The sequence below is a fragment of the Anas acuta genome, chromosome 6 (genome assembly GCF_963932015.1).
Source record: "Anas acuta chromosome 6, bAnaAcu1.1, whole genome shotgun sequence".
In the NCBI taxonomy this organism is placed as follows: Eukaryota; Metazoa; Chordata; class Aves; order Anseriformes; family Anatidae; genus Anas; species Anas acuta.
The window spans coordinates 7,817,476-7,837,354 of NC_088984.1; the positions used below are offsets into that span (position 1 = coordinate 7,817,476).

Here is a 19,879-nt window from a genome sequence, read left to right on the forward strand (position 1 = left end):
ACCTCTTTGAAATAACCTATTTCCTCAAGCCTTATCAAAAAGGCCTTAAACCAAACAAACAAACACACAAACAAACCTCCCCTCTTCCAACCCACACACCCCTTGACTTTCTTTGCCCTGTTCTTTTCTCCTTAAGATCACAGGAAGGGCACTACAGGCAGTGTACAAGAGCAGGAACACCCTCCTTATGTTTATTTTCATGGCTCTTTTAGGCTATACCTAATTAATTAGGGTATTAACCAATTTCTGAAGAGGTTGGGTGAGGTTTACAGAACCTCTTACTGATGTGCCCAGGAGGGCTATCATATTAAAATCAAGCAACACCGTATTAGAGAATTCAATCCCCAAGTAGCTGCCTGAAAGTGAACTTTTGAAAAACAACGCTAAATATCTCGAGAGATTGTTTTAGGCAAACACAAGCCATTAACTACAATTAGTTCCTTTATTGAAATCCACAGTAAATGACAGTCAGCATTATAATTTCTGATAGAGTATGAGAAGCTACCAGAAATGCAACACCATGCAGCCAGTGGTTGAGAGAATGTCTCTTTCAATCCCCCAGCAGCACTGCCCACTCGTTATTGCAACTAGGATGGCCAGAAGGCTGCATGGAAAGGCCAAGATAGCATGAAGGGGGTGGACAGGTGTAGGATTTCTACTGAAAACTACAGTTAGGTTACATGTCAAATTGAACTCCTGTTAGATAGGTTAAATGGCTCCAAGTGGAAAAAAGTAGTCTATGGCAGTGCTATCAAAAATTGCCAAAGGTTGCTTAAATATAAACAAGCTTTAAGAAATTAGTTTGATAAAACTATTTGTTTTCACTGATCTATATATATGTATTTAATGTGCAGGACAGATTTATAAAATGAAGAGACATACAAACTTTGCTGCTATCAAACTGCTCATCTAGTGAAAGTGATAAGGTATTCTGGGTAAGCCTGAATGTCATTAAATATGATAAACATGGATGGGTTGTTTACGTTATCAGTTGAACTATCATACAGTTCCACAGAGTTGCCAGCACTTTTTGCTGCTGGAGTAACTGATCCTTTGTACCCTTGAGAATATTCTCCAACAAGTACTCGGGCCACGTACATGTACTTCTTTCCATCCACATCTGGTCTAGAATAGGCGTCGTGGGCAGAATAGCTGGCATGAACAGCAAAGTAAGTTCCATTTCCATAGTTTGCAGCTATAGTCGGAAAAATAAATTGTATTTCATTAATAACACTTATCCGCCAAGAGATTCACAGGTTCTAATGATGGCAATAGGGAGATTTAACAAAACAAAACACTTTGCATGCAAGGCAGGACTACACGAGTTATTCCTAGCCCTATTCAGGGAAATAAGCAGTTTTGAAATTCACATTACCGTGCATTCCAGCATAGCTCCGATTAAATCCAGTTCTGTTAATTAAGGGTAACGACTCCTTACTTGTCCCATGAAACAAAAGCTTCTCATTATCTCCATTGATATTTTTGTCAGCCATTTGACGCTTTTTCACTTGGTAGGTCTTCCACAAATATCGGTTCTGTATCCTTTCAATCTGCAAAGTTTGAAAATAAGACGTTTTGAAAATAAGACATTTATTTTTTTTAGCTTGTCATCATAAAAAGCATCAATGTATCAACGATTCAGTGTTCCAAGATTCTACTCCTAGCTACAACACATGTAAGCTACGTTATAAAATAATTTAGGCACATCACTCCAGATTTCAGCACAACAGACAGCAGAACCCAACCCAAAATGCAACAGGGAAATAATATGGGATAGTTTTGTGTATGACCCAGAAACTTGCAACACACCTACCTGCCAAGCACATATGGGTCAAGGCAGAAAATGCTCTGCTCTACTATAGCAAAAGTGATCTAATGAAACTTTAGAAGCAATTGCTTAAGACTCTCTCCAAATACTTTAACTTGATGCAACATCAAATTGATGCTGATTAAAGTTGGTAAAACAAATTGTATTATTGCCACTAATTTCTTATTCTTCAGGGAAATGTCCCGAATAACCTCTTGTGCAACTTTACTGCTGAGTAGTAGATGCCTATGTAAGTGACACATATACAGATGTATGTAAGTGACACTTATATACAGATGTATGTAATTAGGAGTAGCTAATGCTTGAAGCTAACAGTTTGACTGCAGAAAATTCACTGGCTACCAACATAATGTCAAAACTGGCTTCATATAATCAAGCCAGCTCAAGTCAGGGTTACCCTCTTGAGGATTAACACACTGGCAACCAGTCTGGCGCATGCTCCTATGCTACCAGAAGCAAACAGTCAGTAGTGCTGAAACAGGAAGATTTTAGGAAGAGTATTCGTGTAGACCTAAGCAGTAACAGCTTTCATTAACAAATTGCTTTTCACTTGTTTCTGGAGAGGGAATCCCCTCTGCTTGCTGAGTTTTGACACTTGAATAAGCAGAAGAGTGAAATGCATAGTAGCTACATGACCAAAGACCATACACACTTCCATTAAAATCACCCTACCTGACATGTTTTCAAGCACCATAAGTCTTGGTGTCAGAAGCAGCAGCTTCTCGAGAGTGGAGATACTTTGCAACAGGCTTGAAGGTCATAAACATCATATTCAATACCTGTGCAGGTACTTTTTTTGTGCATTCTCTTCAGACAATTAATTAAAAACATATTTTAAGTCAATTAGGAAAGCAGATGAAACTGTGCCTGTTTCTTTTTCCATAGAATTTCGTCCCACAAGTCCTAACAGAATTTATTTTTCCACTGTTTACTAGTCACTATTCATGAGTTGTTATCAAAGTATTTATGCTTAGAAATTATGACATGCTTTTACCTTTTCAATTTTTAGATGCTGACTGGTCTTCATAAACCTTTCTGCCACCTCTTTGTATTCCTTTGTTTCTGGTTTTAGTTCCACTACCCTGACTTGCAGGTTTTGCATATCATCCCACGTTTCAGGGAGCACTGTGGTTTCTTGATCTGCAGGAGAAACACAATCAATTACCCAAATCCCCTACTTAATGAGAAATATGCTCTGCTACAACCCCTTCTGAAAACTTGTACACCTAGCTTATCACTAGTGCCTGTTGGCTTTTGTCACCCAAGAATATTTCTTTTAAAACCAACCAAAGGAGTGGGACGTTTCAGTTCCCAGGCTGTCATTGCATTGGCAGTTGATGTGCCCAAACAGGGAGCTCCTAGATGAACCTGTTCTCCTTCACAACTGAAGAGGAACCATTTGCAGTACACCTTTTGTCAGTAGCCTTCCATGCAAAACAAGTTTTCAAGGACATGGATCAAATTCAAAAATACGGAGTACTTAAAGGGTTTGGGAATGGGCACAACACATCAATCCATTCTTTAGTTGCTTTCTGCCCACATTAGGAAGGAAACTGGTACTGTTAATTCTCAACTAGGAACAAAGCATCTGAACAAGGGAGATTTTAAGTTTAAAAACTCCAAGAAAATACTGTCTGTAAGGCAGAATTCTTCCCCTCTCTCATTTCATGAGAGGCCTGGTACTGAGCTCTGTTGTCAAACACTAACGTTGATGCATACGCTAAGAACATCCTGCACATTAGGTTCCATCAAATGAAGAGGGCTTTATCCTTTCAAGAGTGACATTTTTTGGTAATAAAACAAAAATAAATAGATATTTGAAAGAACATGCAGGCTGAATTATTAAGGCACTGGGAATTGGATGGCTACTTAAACCTGTCAACTTTCATTTTCCAGTGTTGAATGGAAAATAAATTGTTCCTGTCAAGAATAAAAATGTGCCCCTGGAAAACTGAGTGACAGCAGGATGAACCTCTGAAGATATTAACTGTATTTTTAACAGTTTTAAATATCTGCATGATTCTTTTATTTTTGTTTCCCACTATTTCCTATCTACATTCTCCAGAAATTGACCCGCACAAAGCTCCTAGCAGTATTTCACATATTCTTATTTCTTACTAGGCTAGACGCAACCTGGTTTCATGTTTGAGTATCAACCTGTCAATCTGCTTTTACTTACCTTCAGATTTATCAATACGTATAATGGATTTACGTTGTCCTTGGTCATCAATAGCATATTTATCAGCTATGTTCACTATGTATTTTTTGTTTTGAATCGTGACTGAAATCTGTTTCTTCTTTGCTTCCAAAGCATTTTCCAAGTGCATATTTGTCAGCCTGTCAAATGGCACATAGGAATCTTTTTCTAAGTATTTCCACTCAATTAAGTTTTTTAAAAGTTCTGCTTTGACCTCTTCAGATTTAGCAGCTTCTACCCTGTGGATCATGTTTTGGATACTTGAATAAGCAAACCAGACGTCTGTACTAACTCCTGAAATTTTAATGATGTTGTTTGTCAATAAAAGAGCAATATTTAGGCTTTCCTGTAGCTCACACAGTTCCTTATACTCTGCTTCACCAAAATCCAAGATAGAGTCATTTTTGATTTCTCTGTGAAACTGTTCCTTTAAAATTGCACTTTTCAACCAGGCTTCTGTTTCTTCCACCTGTTTTTTGTTTTCACCACAAATCTGAACAACAGCCTGATCAATTTTCTTTTCCAAAACTGCTTTGGGTTTTCCGTTTGGGGACTCTTTCTCAGAGCTCAGGAGTGCTACAATGAAATACACAAATACTGTAATTAGTACCAGCTGGGAATGGTAAACATTAAAGATTGATCTATAACCTCTATTTAGGAGCGACATCTACTTACATGTTAACTTGGAAAGCAACGATTTGGATTTAGTTTTACCAGGACTTCCTCTTTTCTTCATGCTTGTATGGAACACACTCAGCAGGTGTGGCTGAAAGATGACAACTTTAATAGTTTTCACAGATGGAGTGGTGTTACTCTTTGCAAAGTCAATTATTGCATTCATCATCTGATCAGCTGCTACATCTGGAATACAGCCTGCCTGACCTGGAACAAGATATAAATATTTTCCCTTTAAAAACAATAACTTACAGCAGACTAAAAGATCTTTGAAAGAAGAGTTATGTTCATACCCACAATCATTTATGTCACAAATGACTCACAAGTAACTTTGGGCTGGCAATTTAAAAAAGGTTTCAGTCTATCAGGAAGAGGAAGTTCAAGACCATCTTTCCAGCAAGGGAAAAAATGGAATTTTACTACTATTGACATGGCAACTGATAAGGTTATGATGCAGATTATGTGGCTTGGCTAACTGAAAGGCCAGAGGGCCAGCTGGCAACTCTTTGCTCCAAGAACAGGTCTATTTTCATTCATGCAGGAGGTCCACTCATGCATGAGTCCCTACAGTAAAAGAATGCAGAATGGGGATTTTTACTGAACTAACTGAAAACAACACGAAACAAAAAAGGACAATCTGCCTTTTTTGATAGGTTCACATTCCATCTGTATCAGTCCCACTTTTGTATCAGCTAGAAGGAATTCTATCGTCTATGGGTTTCACCAATGGAGAATTAGTTCCCTGGATGTTCTCTGATGAGCTGCCCACACATATCAGGCTGCTGTGACAAATATTTATGGCTCTCCATAAAAGGATGGACGTACCTTTGAACCCCTGTTAGCAAGGGATCAGCTAAGGAAGCATCAGCTCTAGTTTTCATGTATGAGCAGACTGCAGAGTGAAGCTTTAAGAGTTCATAACATTCCAGTGACAGTTTTAATGTCTGAATGCTCTCGTTCTTGGCTTTTTGTTTTTAAAAACAAACAACAACCCTTCCAGAAAAATCAAACTCATCGCTTGAGTCATGAGATCAACAGAATCGCACGCACTGAACCTGTTCTAAAAGGGAGACACAAACCTGTTCCAATCGCTGGGAAGGTGACAGAGGCATACTGCTGGAGTTCACACTCCCGAAGCACTTTGGAGACTGACACCTTGATGTTATCTTGGCTAACAACATGAATAATTTTTTTGCATGGCAGGCCTCCTGCTTGGGTGGTTATATAACCATTGTTAGGTTGCAAGGCTGAAACAAGGAGGTGAAAGGAAACAATCAACAATTATCTACAATGTAGATGTGTACCAATCCTCATTAGGAGAAAATAAATGATGACAAAGACCCAGGATAAGCTTCAAGTCTCCTTCCACACACGATCAAGCCCCCTCTCTTTATTTCTACTTTCTAGGATTCACTTTATATTTAAGAAACGCTTGCCTTGTTAGGCAAATAAGTTTCGTGTGCCTTTATTTGTCAAACTTGCTCTGCAGATGCGAAGGTATTCACACAGACTAGGTATTATACTCAGTATTTACACAAAGGAGCATGCCACCTACCTTCAGGCTGCCTAGCCTGAATTGTCTGCACAACAGGGATTTAACTCCCATCTCAAACCAGGCTTTCAAACCACATAATTTTTCATCCTTACTCCCCATTCACCGGGTTCGCCATTCACTAGCTGAATTTGGTCTACAAATAAATGCCCCTTCTGAGGCAAGAATCCTAATTCACTATTTTTCCCTCTTGGTCACACAGAGGATATGGCAGTGGGTTGCTAGTGAAGACAACAGTAAACATTTATTTTCTCACTCAGGGAAGAGGAAAGAAGCTGCAGGTAGAGAGTTGCTCCCAGTGAGGTATGACTCCCTCTATCAGCAATTCTGCCAGCATCATCCCCTGCTCATGGCTCTGCTCTCTGTAGGCTAGATTTGCCTACGTCACTCAAAGCTTTACTGGAATAAGAGGATGTGACAATAGATCTAGTTCTTTACTAATGCTTTCCAACAAACTCCCTGCCATGCTTGAACCCCTCCAGAAAGGTCAGAAACATTGCACCATACCTAGTTGAGCACATTCGTCTTCAACCGTTTTCCCAGCACCTTCCAGAATTGCTTTAGAAACACCTTAAATGAGAAGAGGCACGTGATTCTTCTGTTACTCCTGTTAAAGCCCTATCTAAGGCAGAACTGGGTACCACTTACTCTCTCATTTCTGGTAACAGTACAGGTTATAACTGAGAAGCATTTTTGTCTAAAAGTTAGGCTTATGCTTTTCAATTCAAAATGTCTAGAGCACCAAAAAGCTTCACTGTGATCAAAACCTCAGTGAGGTTAGTCTTCCTTAGTGCAAGAGATATTCCATAAAAAGATTCTATTGAAATTCTAATGTTATTAGTTTCAATTTCCTGCAAGTCTTTATTATGTTATCCTGTAGCACAGGACAACAAAGTTTCAGACACTTCCTAATAGGACTTTTGGACCCTAAGAAGCAAAACTGAAACCACACTGTGAAACAAGAGGTTTTGAAACATTGACAAAATAAATAAATAAAAAGAAACCACGCTCCCTGCTCTCCTTATTCAGCCCTTCCAACCACAAGTACTGTTTCCACGTGTGATACCTGCTTTGAGGCTGAAATTTTGGTTTGTTATGTTTACAATGACGTCTCCCTTTTCCTTGGTAATATCACCAGCAGCCACCTGGAACGTGATGGAGCCAATTGTCATTTCATATACATCCTGTGCTGGGGTTGAAATGGGACCAAAGAAAGCTGCAGAAAAGAGAAAGAGACACAGACACTGAGCAGAAGGGAGCAACAAGGTAAGCGATAGGGACTTGTTCATGGGTACAATCCCTACAGACCACAGTTTGGCTCTCTGGAATATTCAAGAGCAAAATAAATAAATGAAACAAGCCACCATGGACACAATTTCTTTAAAAACAAACAAACAAACAAAAACAAACAAACAAACATTACCTGTGCCTTGACTAGTCTCATCTGGAGCAGTCTTGTCTACACCATTCCCGTATCGGTTCTCAAATTCGTTTGAAAATTCCTAGAGAAGGAAATTACGATCAACTGCTGTAGAAGTTTAAGTTACACAGTAGAAACAAGGGCTTGAAAAGTAAAGTTAAAGAGACACGTAGAAAGAACTTAATGCAAATTACTTCATATCATCTGCCACAATGCTAATGGCAAGTCTGGACACACTGTTGCTCTCAGAGAGCACGGTTATTCTGCATGAGCAACAGACAGAATTGATAGACAACTAAGTCAAAGCAATACATCAACAAATATCATCCTTACATTGAGGGACTAATTTACACTCTAACTCCAAATATCATCCTTACATTGAGGGACTAATTTACACTCTAACTCAAGTCCTGCAGCTAATTCCATTCTTCTCTGTGCACAATAGCTCAGGCTTTGGCACAGTAGCCTTGAAGTTCAGCCTTTGAAAAAGCGTTAGATACTGCACTAAGTGGCAGAACTCATCAGATACCAAAACATTTACTTGGATGTTACCTCACAGTGTGACTGCTCTCTTCTGAAAGACTGATGTGTTAAATGGGCAACCTGAGCACAGACATCAAAAATCTATACTAACGTGATACTGGAGAAAGAGGGATGCAGAACACTCTTATGTTTTCTACCAGAGAAGTTTACCTGCATACAGTCCTAGCATAATTATTCTTCCTGAAAGACATTAGTTAAACCCACAGAAATCACTCCTTTTTCCCCCCAGAGTGAAGACATCTATGCAGAAGCTGCAGCAAATTTGCCTCTAGGTGAGCCCTATGTGACTTCACAAGATAAAGAGTAATTACTCTTTCATCTGTATTACTGCCAAGGAATGGAAAAGGACAGCAAACAAGCAGGGCTGTTCAGGACAAGCAGGTGACTATCAGGAGAAGCACCATGAGGAGAACTTTCACTGTAGGGTAGAGAGACCGTCAGCAAACTGTGCTCTTCTTTATTCTGTGAGTATGAGAACAAGCAGCCTGAAGATTCTTTGGAGAACATCAGATAGCCACGTGTCGTGAGATAGACCCAAATAAAACATCATGTAATAGAGAGAGAAAAACATGGTAACTCACCTGAATATTTTCTTTGTCTTTTGGATGCAACAGAAAGTGAACCTCCTTAAGAGAATTTACTTTTTTTCTATTACTGAATTCAAACACTTTGTCAAACAGCAATTTAGCAACAACAGACCTTGGGAATCCCAAGTTCCCTGTCCCAATTGCTGGGAAAGTAATTGACTTTAAATACAGTTCCTCAGCAGTCTGCAGGCATTCTGTGATGATGTTGCCCAAAACCTGCAAAGCACAATTAGTTTTTTCAGTTACTTAAAGACATTTTTTCCAGAATATGCAATTTAGCACTTTACCTTTTTGCTACCTCTTGGTATTAAACTGCAGTGATTATATACATCAAAAGGAATGTATGAGACAACAAGGGATAAGCTACACAGCTAGAAAAAAAGTATAACCCAAACTCACTTATCTCCCTCATTTCAAAGGAGAGGTTGCATTAAATCCACTACAAAGCCCAGTCAATTAAGAGTTTCGGCAAATAAAGACTCTTATACCTTCTTTGGAGATACAGTTTTCTGTGACCATCCAGGTGCGACAGCGTGAAACACGAATTTGCAATCTAGATTGTAACCTTTTGTTGTGAACACAGATCCATCATCAGCTGTTTTTTGTAGGCCCTCTTCATGTAAGCGCTCCTGAAGCACTGTCCCTGCCTTGCTTAGCAAAGCTTTGCCAAGTGGCCCGTTATTAAGCTGTAGATCTTTGGCAACAGTAACGACGACAGCATCCGTCTGAAAGACACACAAGCAAAATCTCCAGCTCTTAAGAGTCAAGTTAAAAAGTTGTACGTTGATTAATTAAACACAGCCTGCCTGCTGATTTACAAGGAAAAGTTTTGGGGCAGCAATTGGAATGAACAAAGCTTTGGAATAAAACAGAAGAGTTGTGCTCAGTTCTGATCCCATGAGCGTGCCTGGAACAGCATAACAGATGAGTTAACAGTGAAATTTGTTTCAACTGGACAAGGAAAAATTAGAATCAGTAGACCAGGAATGCAGAACTCTACCTCCATTCGAAAGACATTCATGCAGGTTTAGTCCCTAAGAGACTCACAGACCAGAAGACTACATTCAAGTTGCCCTCCTCCCAGCATCACAGAGGTAATGCAGGACAAAGCTCCAGCTCAGCCCCTGTGTCTGCTGAGCCTGGAGCACAGCTGACATGCCTGGTCAGTGCAAAGAAGGAGAAGCTGAGAAAGAACTAGACTGGAGGAAATGTAAGGAGAAAGAGAAGTGAGAAAAGCACTCATTTAGAAGGGAGAGAAATAGAAAAGGCATCGTGTCAAGCACTGTATTCAGCTCTTCTGGAAAAGACCTCTCTATGCATTTTAAAATATTTATTCTGCTCTGGACAACTGGAGGAGCTGTATGCACAAGCTGTGGGACGCATCTGCTCCTGAAAGGATCAGCTGACCGCTGCAGAGAGGATTCTGTATCTGTATTTTGATGGCAGTAGAGTAGCTCCCAGGCCACTTAACAGCACATCAATGCTGAAAGTAACATGAATGAATAGCAAAGCTGGTTCTTCACGGGGAAAAAGCAGCCACACAGCATACCAGCCTTCACCAGTGACATAGTGGGCAGCAGTTCCCCAGATCAATATCCTACAGACACCGGGCAAGCCTGGCTGGCTCTGGGCAGAGGGCTCAGTACAGGCACAGGATGAGATGTGCCTGGCTGCGCTGCCTCGGGGACACGATGGATCCGATGGATCTGAGAGCAGCCAAGCCACTTGGCAGGGCATTTGTGTTAACCAGCATTGAGCACCCCGTTTTGTTTCTGTGCGAGCACCATCTTTTTACTGCAATTTTTTTCGTTTGTTTGTTTCTGTTTTATTCTCCCCTCCCTCCCATATTTTAAAAAGTGCTTTACTTCAAGCTGGACAAACAGCCTACTACTTAAAATACTTACTGTAGCATCTTCAATGCTTCCTTTTTCCAGCTTGATGTTAAGCCCCTCCTCAGTTGTTACCGATGAGAAGCTCGTGTTGGTCTGAGCTTTCCTTTTGGTGGGCTGACGAACTACCTTGGTCTCACGGAATGATCTGGAAGAAGGTTCAGAATACAAAAACACTTTTTTCAGTGCCTCGGTGAAAGCCTGAACCTTATCCGCTGTGACATCCACAAGATGAATCTCCTTCAAGCTGTTTTCCCCCCTGAATTCTTCCAAGGTTTCCTTGATGGATGACACGATTGTCTCTGCACACTTCTGCAGCGGGAAGCCGAAGATCCCTCCGCTTACAGAAGGGAACGCTATAGAACGATGGTTGTACGTTTCAGCTAGTTGTAGGCTCTTTTTAACTGCCTCTTTCAACAAAAACACGCACTTTCCTGCTTCATCCCCTTTCCACCGGGGCCCAACAGCATGAATGATGTTTTTGCAGGGGAGTTTCCCAGCACCTGTGATAACCGCAGAGCCGGGCTGCGGTCGGCCGTAATTCTTCACCAGCTCATCACACCTCATTTGCAGCTCTGGACCAGCCGCTTTTAACAGCGCCTCAGCAAGGCCACCAATGTGTTTCAGGTCCTCGTTTGATGCGTTCACCACAACATCAACATGATGAGTGCACAGGTTAGCTTGATAAACCCCTATTGAAACTCCACGCATGGTCACCTGCATAAGGGGCTTGCCTACGTTACTGTGTCCTTGTTGTTCTTCCAGCTGTTCTTCTGGCTCTTCTTCCAGCTTGATTAGACAGTTAAAATCTTGCTTCGAACAGGCAACAAAGAAGTGTTCTCTTTCTCTGAAGCATGACTTGGCTCCTGGCTCGTTAATTACCACACGCTTATAATGTAGGCTGGACAGGATTTGCTCAACTACAGTTGCTCCCTTCTGCACTTCCCTTCTTGACCCACTCAAGGATATAACTCTGCGTTTTCCCTGCGTGCCAAAGTCCACTTTCACACCTTTATTCTTTAAGTCATCCCGAACAGAGGTCTTCTCTTTCTCAAAGTACATTATGACTACGGTGGGCTTCCCTCCGATGACCTTTTCTATTTGTGTGTTTTCATCTATGAAGTCAAAGAGTTCCTCAAAGGCTTTTCCTACTGCTTGAGAACAACCAGCAACAATGATCTCACTCCCTATCTGAGTGACCACTACAGCTTCATTGGAGTAGTTCTGCTGGGTGAGCATTTTCCATTCCTTCTTCTCAAGGACTGACTCATCCTCCAAAGCAATGCTTTTATAGTCCAGTTCCTTTTTCATTTCTTCCTCTGCTTTTAAGAGAGTTTCAGCACCATTCCCTTTCAAGATGACAGCATCTGTGCCAAGCTCATAAAAGGCACTAATTTGTTTTGACATGAACAGGCTCTGTGACAGGATTTCATTATCAACACTTTGTAAAAACTGGAAAATGTAAGGATGGATACTAATGGTTTTCTTTGCTATGTTGTGCATGTTAACCAGTATTTCCCCTTTGACTTTATAAACTTCCTCGGGCATTCCACACAGGTTAATTATCTTCTGCATACTATCGTAAGTTACCTGCAGAGCTGGGAATTCCGTGTGAATTTTTTCTTCAAGACCAGTACTCTGTAAAATTGCAAAATCCCCTGGATTTATCACCACTATGTCTTCAGTTCTTTGCTTTTGTCGTTCGATTTCTCTGGTGTTTTTTTCTATGAGAAACTTCAGTTCCTGTTCAACATCCTTTAGAACATCTTTGTCACCTACTAGGACAAGGATATCCTTGGAAACACATGGGATTAACAAAAGTTCATCGTGGACAAAGCTTTTTTTAATGGCTTCCCACACCTCTGCACTTACTTGGTATTTAATGGCTACATACTTTGATATGCTATGTGAAAACGCTGTGGAAACCGTTTCATTCCATGTCCTGATCAGTCGAGCCACTGATCTCTTTGGTTCAGACAAAGCAGCTGAAGACAACTTCAAGATAACTTCTGGTTCTGCACAACTGGGTTTAGGCCATGTTATCTCACAGTTATAATTTGCCAGTTTGGAACTTATCGCCTCAGTTAGGCCCTTTTTTCTCCATAAGAACTGACAGATGTAGGGATCCAGTGGCACTGAAATTGGATCTGGCATCTTTATTGGTGGCCCTTCCTTTCCATATAGAGCTGTTCCCAGTGACACGTAGTAAGGATAGACAGAGATGGGTGTTTTGTCGAGTAAATGCTGCTTTTCCAAGACATTGTTTACATCTAAAACAAGCAAAACAGACAAAAAAATAACATTGGTACCTAAAACCAAGGATCTTTGAAAAATAGTAAAGAAACAGATAAAAAAAAGTTTAATATGTATTAATGTTTATGCATAAGAAGAGTCTTACATGAGTTTTCCTACCTTCCCAGATAAAAATAATTCCAAATTATTGAAGAGTTACTAGTGTTAAATGCCAAAAACTAAACTAGGGAGAGCCAGTTAAGAACCAACACTGTCCATCTCCAGGAGGAAACAAATACAGCACAGGGCTGTTTTTGTCCCCATCTCTGTTATGCTCTACTCAAAGTGGCTAACTCAACAGTTTTCTGGGCTATTACTCAGCAGTATCAAATCACAGATAGTTTTTGGGGGGGAAATATGGAGAAGCTATCTTCTTTTTTTCCACTTCCCTTAGTTCTCCTCTTCTCTGCCGCTCCTCCACCTATCCCTTTCTCCACCTTTCAAAGAAGCTTGTAACTTGTTGTCTAGCCAAAAAAATGTCCAATACATTGTCCTCAGATGAGGCAGACTGCCATTGGGCAGCTAGTGATGAAGGCTCTGCACTGTGTGGGCTGTGCTTTCCCCAAATGAATTTAAAATGTAACCTAAACTCTGTAAGGGGAGAGATCTGGGTGAAAAACAAACTGCATAAGAAGAGTTCTATACATCACGCCCAGCTGGTCCAAAACTTTAGTCAGCACTTCTGGTTGGCAGAGATCTGCTTACAAAGCAGCAGATCTGCCGTTTTATGAGGGCAAAGTCGCTATTTCTTCAGCAAATCCGCATTTTGATTGCTAAGTGAGAGGACTACAAGAAATAAGGTTTTTTTGCATTTCTGCATTACCTGTATGATCGCTGAACGTAATGACAGCTGCTCCTTCGTCGTGCAGTTGCTGAACATCCACCACTTGTGCACCTCCACTCTTTTTGCTTTCAAAGTAGATACTTATGTAGTCACTGGGTGTGTTAGGGGGTATATTTTCTGCCCTAACACTTTTTGTTAACTCAAGGCAACGTGCAGTAATATTTTGTTTCTTTACTCTTTGGTTTTGGTTTAGCTTCTTAACAATTTCCTCTGTATCTGGAAAGAGAAGAGAGGAAAGAAACAAGTTCAAACCCGTAGCTCATTCTCTGCTCTGATGTGAGCAGACTATCACTGTATGCACTGGCCAGAGCACTGAATAATGAAGCATCTGTCAAAATGGTGGTGCCCACAAAGCTAACTTGCTTGCACACACTCAGCTTCTGTCACCTATTCCTCACCAGAAGGTTGATCACAACTGAGGTACAATGATTGCAGACAGAATTCATCATTAGTTCTCCTAGTGAGTAGCACTTGGTCTCTTTAACCCCAAAAGAAAATAAGATCAGGTTCATTTATACACAATGAATCAGACAGAAGTCAAAACTGAAAGAATCCAAATTTAAACTTTTACGATAAATACATCCTATTATTTTGGCCCTTCTCCACCCTGATATCACCATGGTAAGAGACAAACAAGTCACTTTTAGGTGTGTGTTTGCCTGACAGACCTGTATTTTAATGATCTACTTATTCCCTCCAGGCTACACCAGAAATCTGAGACCAGACCACAACGAGAGGTGAATTCTATCCAACTTCTACAGTAGAAAACTCCATGCCTTGTCAAAACTTAAAAGCTTATTTGGTTTAGTTACACCATTGACTAATCCCTTCACAACTTTAAGATTTCTGAGCAACTTCATTCTTATGTATTACCAGTACTACAACCGCTCCCACGAGCTTGATTTAAACTGGCATGTAACTTCTTTTCATCATGTTCTGCCTTCTAAAGAGACTTCCAGCTTTTCCTCCACAGAAGAAACAGTTCTCTCTTCTTTCCTGTCCCCTCTCCTCAGCCAAACTCAGGGACAAGGTGATTTCACATGCGCTTAAGTGTGCTGAAGCACAGCAGCACTGACAGAAGGCTGCAGCCAGTTTCCTGCTGTCCGTTTAATTAATTTCCCCAGGAAACGAAGCTTTGTTTTCTGAACATCAGTTATGGCACTGGCTTACATCCCTTGCTGTTGCCCCTGTCCTGGGATGGGATTTGTTAACGGTGTCACCCAGAAATCTTGGCAGGGACCAGTCCATGCAGCCCAGTATCCTGTCTCCTGCAACAGCCACAGCAGGTATCTCAACAGCTGTAAGATGCTGCTGCTTCCTTAATCCTCGACCAACCTCCAACTATTTCTTAGCACAGAAATTTCCCAAGCATGATGCAGTCTATTTAATTACCACAAAAGGATCTCTTCTAAGCAGTTGTTTGGTTTGCCCTTAAACCCATGCAAACTTATTACACGTAGCACCTTTTGACAAGCAGAACCTTTACCATTGATCTATTTTACGACACACCATATCCTTCTGTTGCTTTCATATAGTTTATTTTTAGCCCTACCCTTTCTGTTCACTCTCCTCATTTACACAGGCCTTTATACCTTACAGATAAAGGGTATCATTGACATTCCTAGAGCCACTACTCATTTAAAATGACGCAGATTCAGATTTTTTCTCAAGCCAGTGACAAAATATTCTTCATTTCCCACTTAGTCTCCCTCCCACAAACAGAAAAGTAGCTCGTGAGAGAAATCTGCAACCCAGACTTCTCCTTACCTGTACTTCCAGTAAAAGCAACTACAGCAGCCTTTATTTCAGGTATCATTTCCACACTGAAGTGCCCATCTTCCTCTGACAAGCCACTGATGTTCTCTACCAGCATAATTAACATATAATCTTTTGTTGTCTCCTGCACATTTTCAAGCACAACTAAGGGGGAATGCAGGGGTGCTTCAGAGTTTCCCACTTGGAACGGCTCCTGGGTAGTCTCCACTTGCCAAGGCTTCACGAACAGATTGATCTTCTTCACTGAGTGATGTTCCCTTTGCAAGACTTCTTGGGCATCTAGTTCCACATGGAAACAAACAAGAAAGATGTGATTTTCATCTCCCTCCTTTCTCCCGAGAGCAGATAATACTGTAAAGCTATACTCTCAAGTGTGGCCAGCCATATTTTCCTCATATGAAGAAAATAAAAAAGGAAGAAACAGATATAAGGCCAAAAAAAAAAAAAAAAAGAAAGGGGGGGGGGATAATTTTTGAGCACTACCTCCTTTCTACTACTGTCCTCAAGTGCAAAAAAACTGTTTTCTAGATATCTGTTTTAGATATAATAGCAAATAAAGAAAGGGGTTTTCATCCTGCTCATCTGTGCATTTAACAGATATGACTATTGTTTCTGCAGAAACAGTTTCATCTTTTTGTACACGTCCTTCACTTGCTAACAAGTAGTCAACACTACTTTAGCCTGGAGCAAAACACAGGAAAAATACAAATAAACTGAGGCTACTTTAATTTTTTTTTTTATTTTTTTACTTTTAAAAACAGAGGTGAGCATTCACCTCTGTCTTACAAATACCTGGAATTTACTGCCTCTTTTCTTCAGTCTCCCAAACCCTGGCAACTGAAATTAATAAGTAAATACTTTTTCTTCTCTTTCTTACGATCTGCAGTTAACTTATGCACTATGCTTTATCCTGTCTCCTGAGCAAGAACTAAAGCTGACTTGTTCTGCAGTGCTCCTGACATGAGCTTTCCTGTATTATTCTCTGTCAGCCTTCATCAAGCATTTGGGACAGGTCTAGAGAACCACTTCTTTCCTTGTAATAACCATTACAAACACTGCCAGAAACCATATCTAAATTGGACAGGCAGGTACACCTACTGCTTTTACATCCTGTCACTCTCCAGAATAACATGAAATTTCTATCATAGCAATGCCCACAAAGAAATCCACCACCAGCAGAGGTCTGTTTTTAAAAGGGAGCATTATTAATATAACAGCCATAAGATACAATAATACCTTCTTTATCATGAAAAGTGATGAAAATTAGCCGATCCTTTCTGACCAAGGACTTGATGGCCCCCCCACCAGACTTCTTTTTATTTTCAAAGTACATTTCCACAACTTCATCTTCTATTTCTTCCCCAAGGGCAGTGGTTACTACTATGACAGAATTCCTGGAGTCTGTTTCTGCTTCCAGATTCTCACGTGTTTCTAAAATGAAAGATCACACCCTGATGCCTTTAGGCAAAAATTAAGAGAACAAATAACCAGTAATTCAGTTTTGTTACACAACATCCTTTAAAGCCCAAACAAACCCAGCGTATCAGTACTGTGAGTTTTCCTACCAACATAGAAGGAGAAACGGCTTCCCCTCCCTGGGCAGCAACATCCTTACCCTGAAAGGGTCAGCATCCACTGCGTGCTTCCCGAGGAGCTGAACTTTCTGAGACACTCAGTGAAGTAGGAGAGTTTCTTAAAGAGACTTGAGTATATGTATATATTTTTTTTTTTTTTTTGATTTGTGTGAGTCCCTTTAGGAAGTCATCACCTTGGGAGAAGAAGATCTATGTATCTTTATCTTTTAGCCTAAGATAATGATTTCTACACTAGATTAGACAAACACCAGAAGCCATTGAGGTGACCGAGGCAGTGCTGCGGCGTAAAGGTCGATGAAAACCCCTGAGGTAAGAACACGCTGGTCTTTTGATAGGTGGCATCCTTACCTGTTTTCTCCTGATGAAGGCGCACAGAAGCATTTTCATTCTTGCCAGTGGGAAGAGAAGTGCAGGGCTCATTAACTAGAGATAAACAGAGATAAATGACAACACTCGGCTACGGTGCTGCTGAACGTGGGGCCTGCAAGACCTCCCTCCTCTGGAGGGAAGCGCCTTGAAAACCCAGGCGCTTCGGTAAGGTTTTCCTGGTGAGCTCCCTGCCTGCTGTTTGCTTTAAAACAGCAAGGGATGCAGCCAAAGGAGAAGACAGAGATGGCAACAGACATCAGACCCTCACCCCCGCCCTGCGCATTGCCCCACAGAGGAGCATGTCCCAGAGATGGGTGTGTAGCCGAATAAACTCCATCCTGGAGGAGCTGATCTTTGCCAGAACCTCACCAGCTCCTTCCAGCTATGCCTGATGGGGAGTTCCTGGTTCGTGGCAGCGCTTTGTAACCGAAAATCCCTTCCAAACGCCACACAAAGCACGGGGGGGCTCTTACCTCCTCCCGCAGCCCTCCTCGCTGGCTCCTCAGCCGGGCCGGGCTCCTGCAGGCGGAACGAGAGGTTAAGGGGGGGAGGCAGCGGCTGCAGCCCCCCGTGTGTGTCCCCCTCGGTCCCTCCTCACCTGCTGCAGGTCCCCGTCCACCGGGGGCTCGGTGACGAGCAGCGACAGCCTCCCCCGAGCCCCGAGGTCCAGCTCATGGCCCGGCCGGTCGAGCACCCGCTGCCTCACTGCCAACACACAGCACACAGTGAGGGTGAGGGGGGGGGGGGGGCAGCCGCCATCGCGTCCCCACCGCCCCTCAGAGCAAACCCTCACCGTCGGGGTGGGCGAAGCAGACCAGGAGGTGGCCGGGCCCCCCCTGCAGCTCGCACTCGCCGCCTCCCGAGCGTTTGTGGCTCTGGAAATAGAGGAGCAGCTTCTTGCGCAGGGCGGCCGGCGGCTCGCCCGCTCCCCAGTCGCCGCGCACCAGCAGCGGGAAGGCGGCCGCCCGCGGCCCCGCCATGGCCGCCCCGCAGCCCCGTCCCGTCCCTCAGCCCCGCCGCTTTCGCTTTCATTTCCCCGGCGAGGAAAACGCCACCGAGCACGGCTCCGCCCCGCCACCGGGGCGAAGGGACGGGACGGGGCGGCCCTGAGGAGAAAGGCGGCTCCCGGCCCTTCCTCGCCGCGCGGAGGGGTGCGGGGAGCTCCAGAGCCGCTGCGATCGGTGGCTGAGCTTGTAGTGGCCATGGGGTACCGCAGCTCTTCCTCCTCCTGTGAAGTAAAATCCCCTGCTAACCCCATGCTAGGCAGCAGCCTCTCCTTCTCCTGACCCACACACGACACCCACAGATTCAGGGAACCATTAGGGTTGGAGGAGACCTCCAGGAGCCACCCCCCTACCACCAATGCCACCCACTGAACCATGTCCCTAAGCACCACGTCCAACCTCTCCTTGAACACCCTGAGGGATAGTGACACCACCACCTCCCTGGGCAACCCATCCCAATGCCTGGCTGCACTTTCTGAGAGGAAATGTCTCCTTGTTTCCAGACTGAACCTCCCCTGGCACAATTTGGGGCCATTTCCTCTAGTCCTACCACTAGTTACTTGTGAGAAGAGGCTGACCCCAGCTCCCCACGCTTTCCTTTCAGGCAGCTGTAGGAAGAAATAAAGTCTGCCCAGAGCCTCCTCTTCTCCAGACCAAACACCCCCAGCTCCCTCAGCTGCCCCTCAGAGGACTTGTGCTCCAGGCCCTTCCCCAGCTCCGTAGCCCTTCTCTGGACACACTCCAAAGCCTCGATGTCCTTCTTGTATTAAGGGGCCCAAAACTGAACACAGCACTCAAGCTGCGGCACCCAGTCACAGAGCATACAGTTAAAGGAAGCTTCTCGCTGTGTATTTTACTGTTGTGCCCAAATATGAGGCACTGAAACAGCGGGTAGGGAATGGAAACACGTTCCCCTAACATCAGTGAGGGCACATCTAGGAAGTGGCTAAAAAACAAAATGTCCTTAAATATGACAAACACAGATGGATGTCAGATACATACAGGTATTGTGAGACACACCGCCGAGCGGACCCCATGGGAATTCCCTTGTCTCTCGGTGGGCGAATAATCTTTTGTTTCCTATCATGCTGGTCTCTCAACAGGTAGCCTGGGTACATGCTCTCCTCCCTTGCCAGAGCCCAGACAAAATATTTGACTAAATCAGACACATTTATTCCTCAGCTGCACAGGTATGATTCAAAGATAAAGGTCTTGTGCAGCTCTAATTACAGGATAAAGGCTTGGCAACTTTCCCTGACAGCTGGCAGGGCTCTTACTCCTCTGTTGGCTCTCAGCCCGTAACACTTT

At 42.8% G+C, this 19,879-nt stretch overlaps 1 protein-coding gene across 2 annotated transcripts; it reads right to left on the reverse strand.

The window, feature by feature from the left end:
• Window positions 1-423: 423 nt before the first annotated feature.
• On the reverse strand, window positions 424-18,607 carry LOC137858878 (protein mono-ADP-ribosyltransferase PARP14-like). 2 transcript variants are annotated; one of them, XM_068687248.1, is made up of 19 exons: window positions 18,361-18,607; window positions 18,166-18,272; window positions 18,041-18,086; window positions 17,547-17,621; window positions 16,840-17,034; window positions 15,595-15,882; window positions 13,807-14,043; window positions 10,707-12,961; window positions 9,291-9,527; window positions 8,797-9,018; window positions 7,676-7,754; window positions 7,319-7,468; window positions 6,760-6,822; window positions 5,780-5,947; window positions 4,701-4,907; window positions 4,008-4,601; window positions 2,823-2,968; window positions 1,376-1,550; window positions 424-1,195 (listed from the first exon to the last, which is right to left on the reverse strand). In XM_068687248.1, the coding sequence occupies exons 1-19, from the start codon at window positions 18,545-18,547 to the stop codon at window positions 906-908; spliced, it is 5,721 nt and encodes a 1,906-aa protein (XP_068543349.1). In that variant the 5' UTR covers window positions 18,548-18,607; the 3' UTR covers window positions 424-905. The 2 variants fall into 2 exon arrangements, with proteins under 2 accessions (XP_068543349.1, XP_068543350.1); XM_068687249.1 differs by lacking the exon at window positions 16,840-17,034.
• Window positions 18,608-19,879: the final 1,272 nt, after the last annotated feature.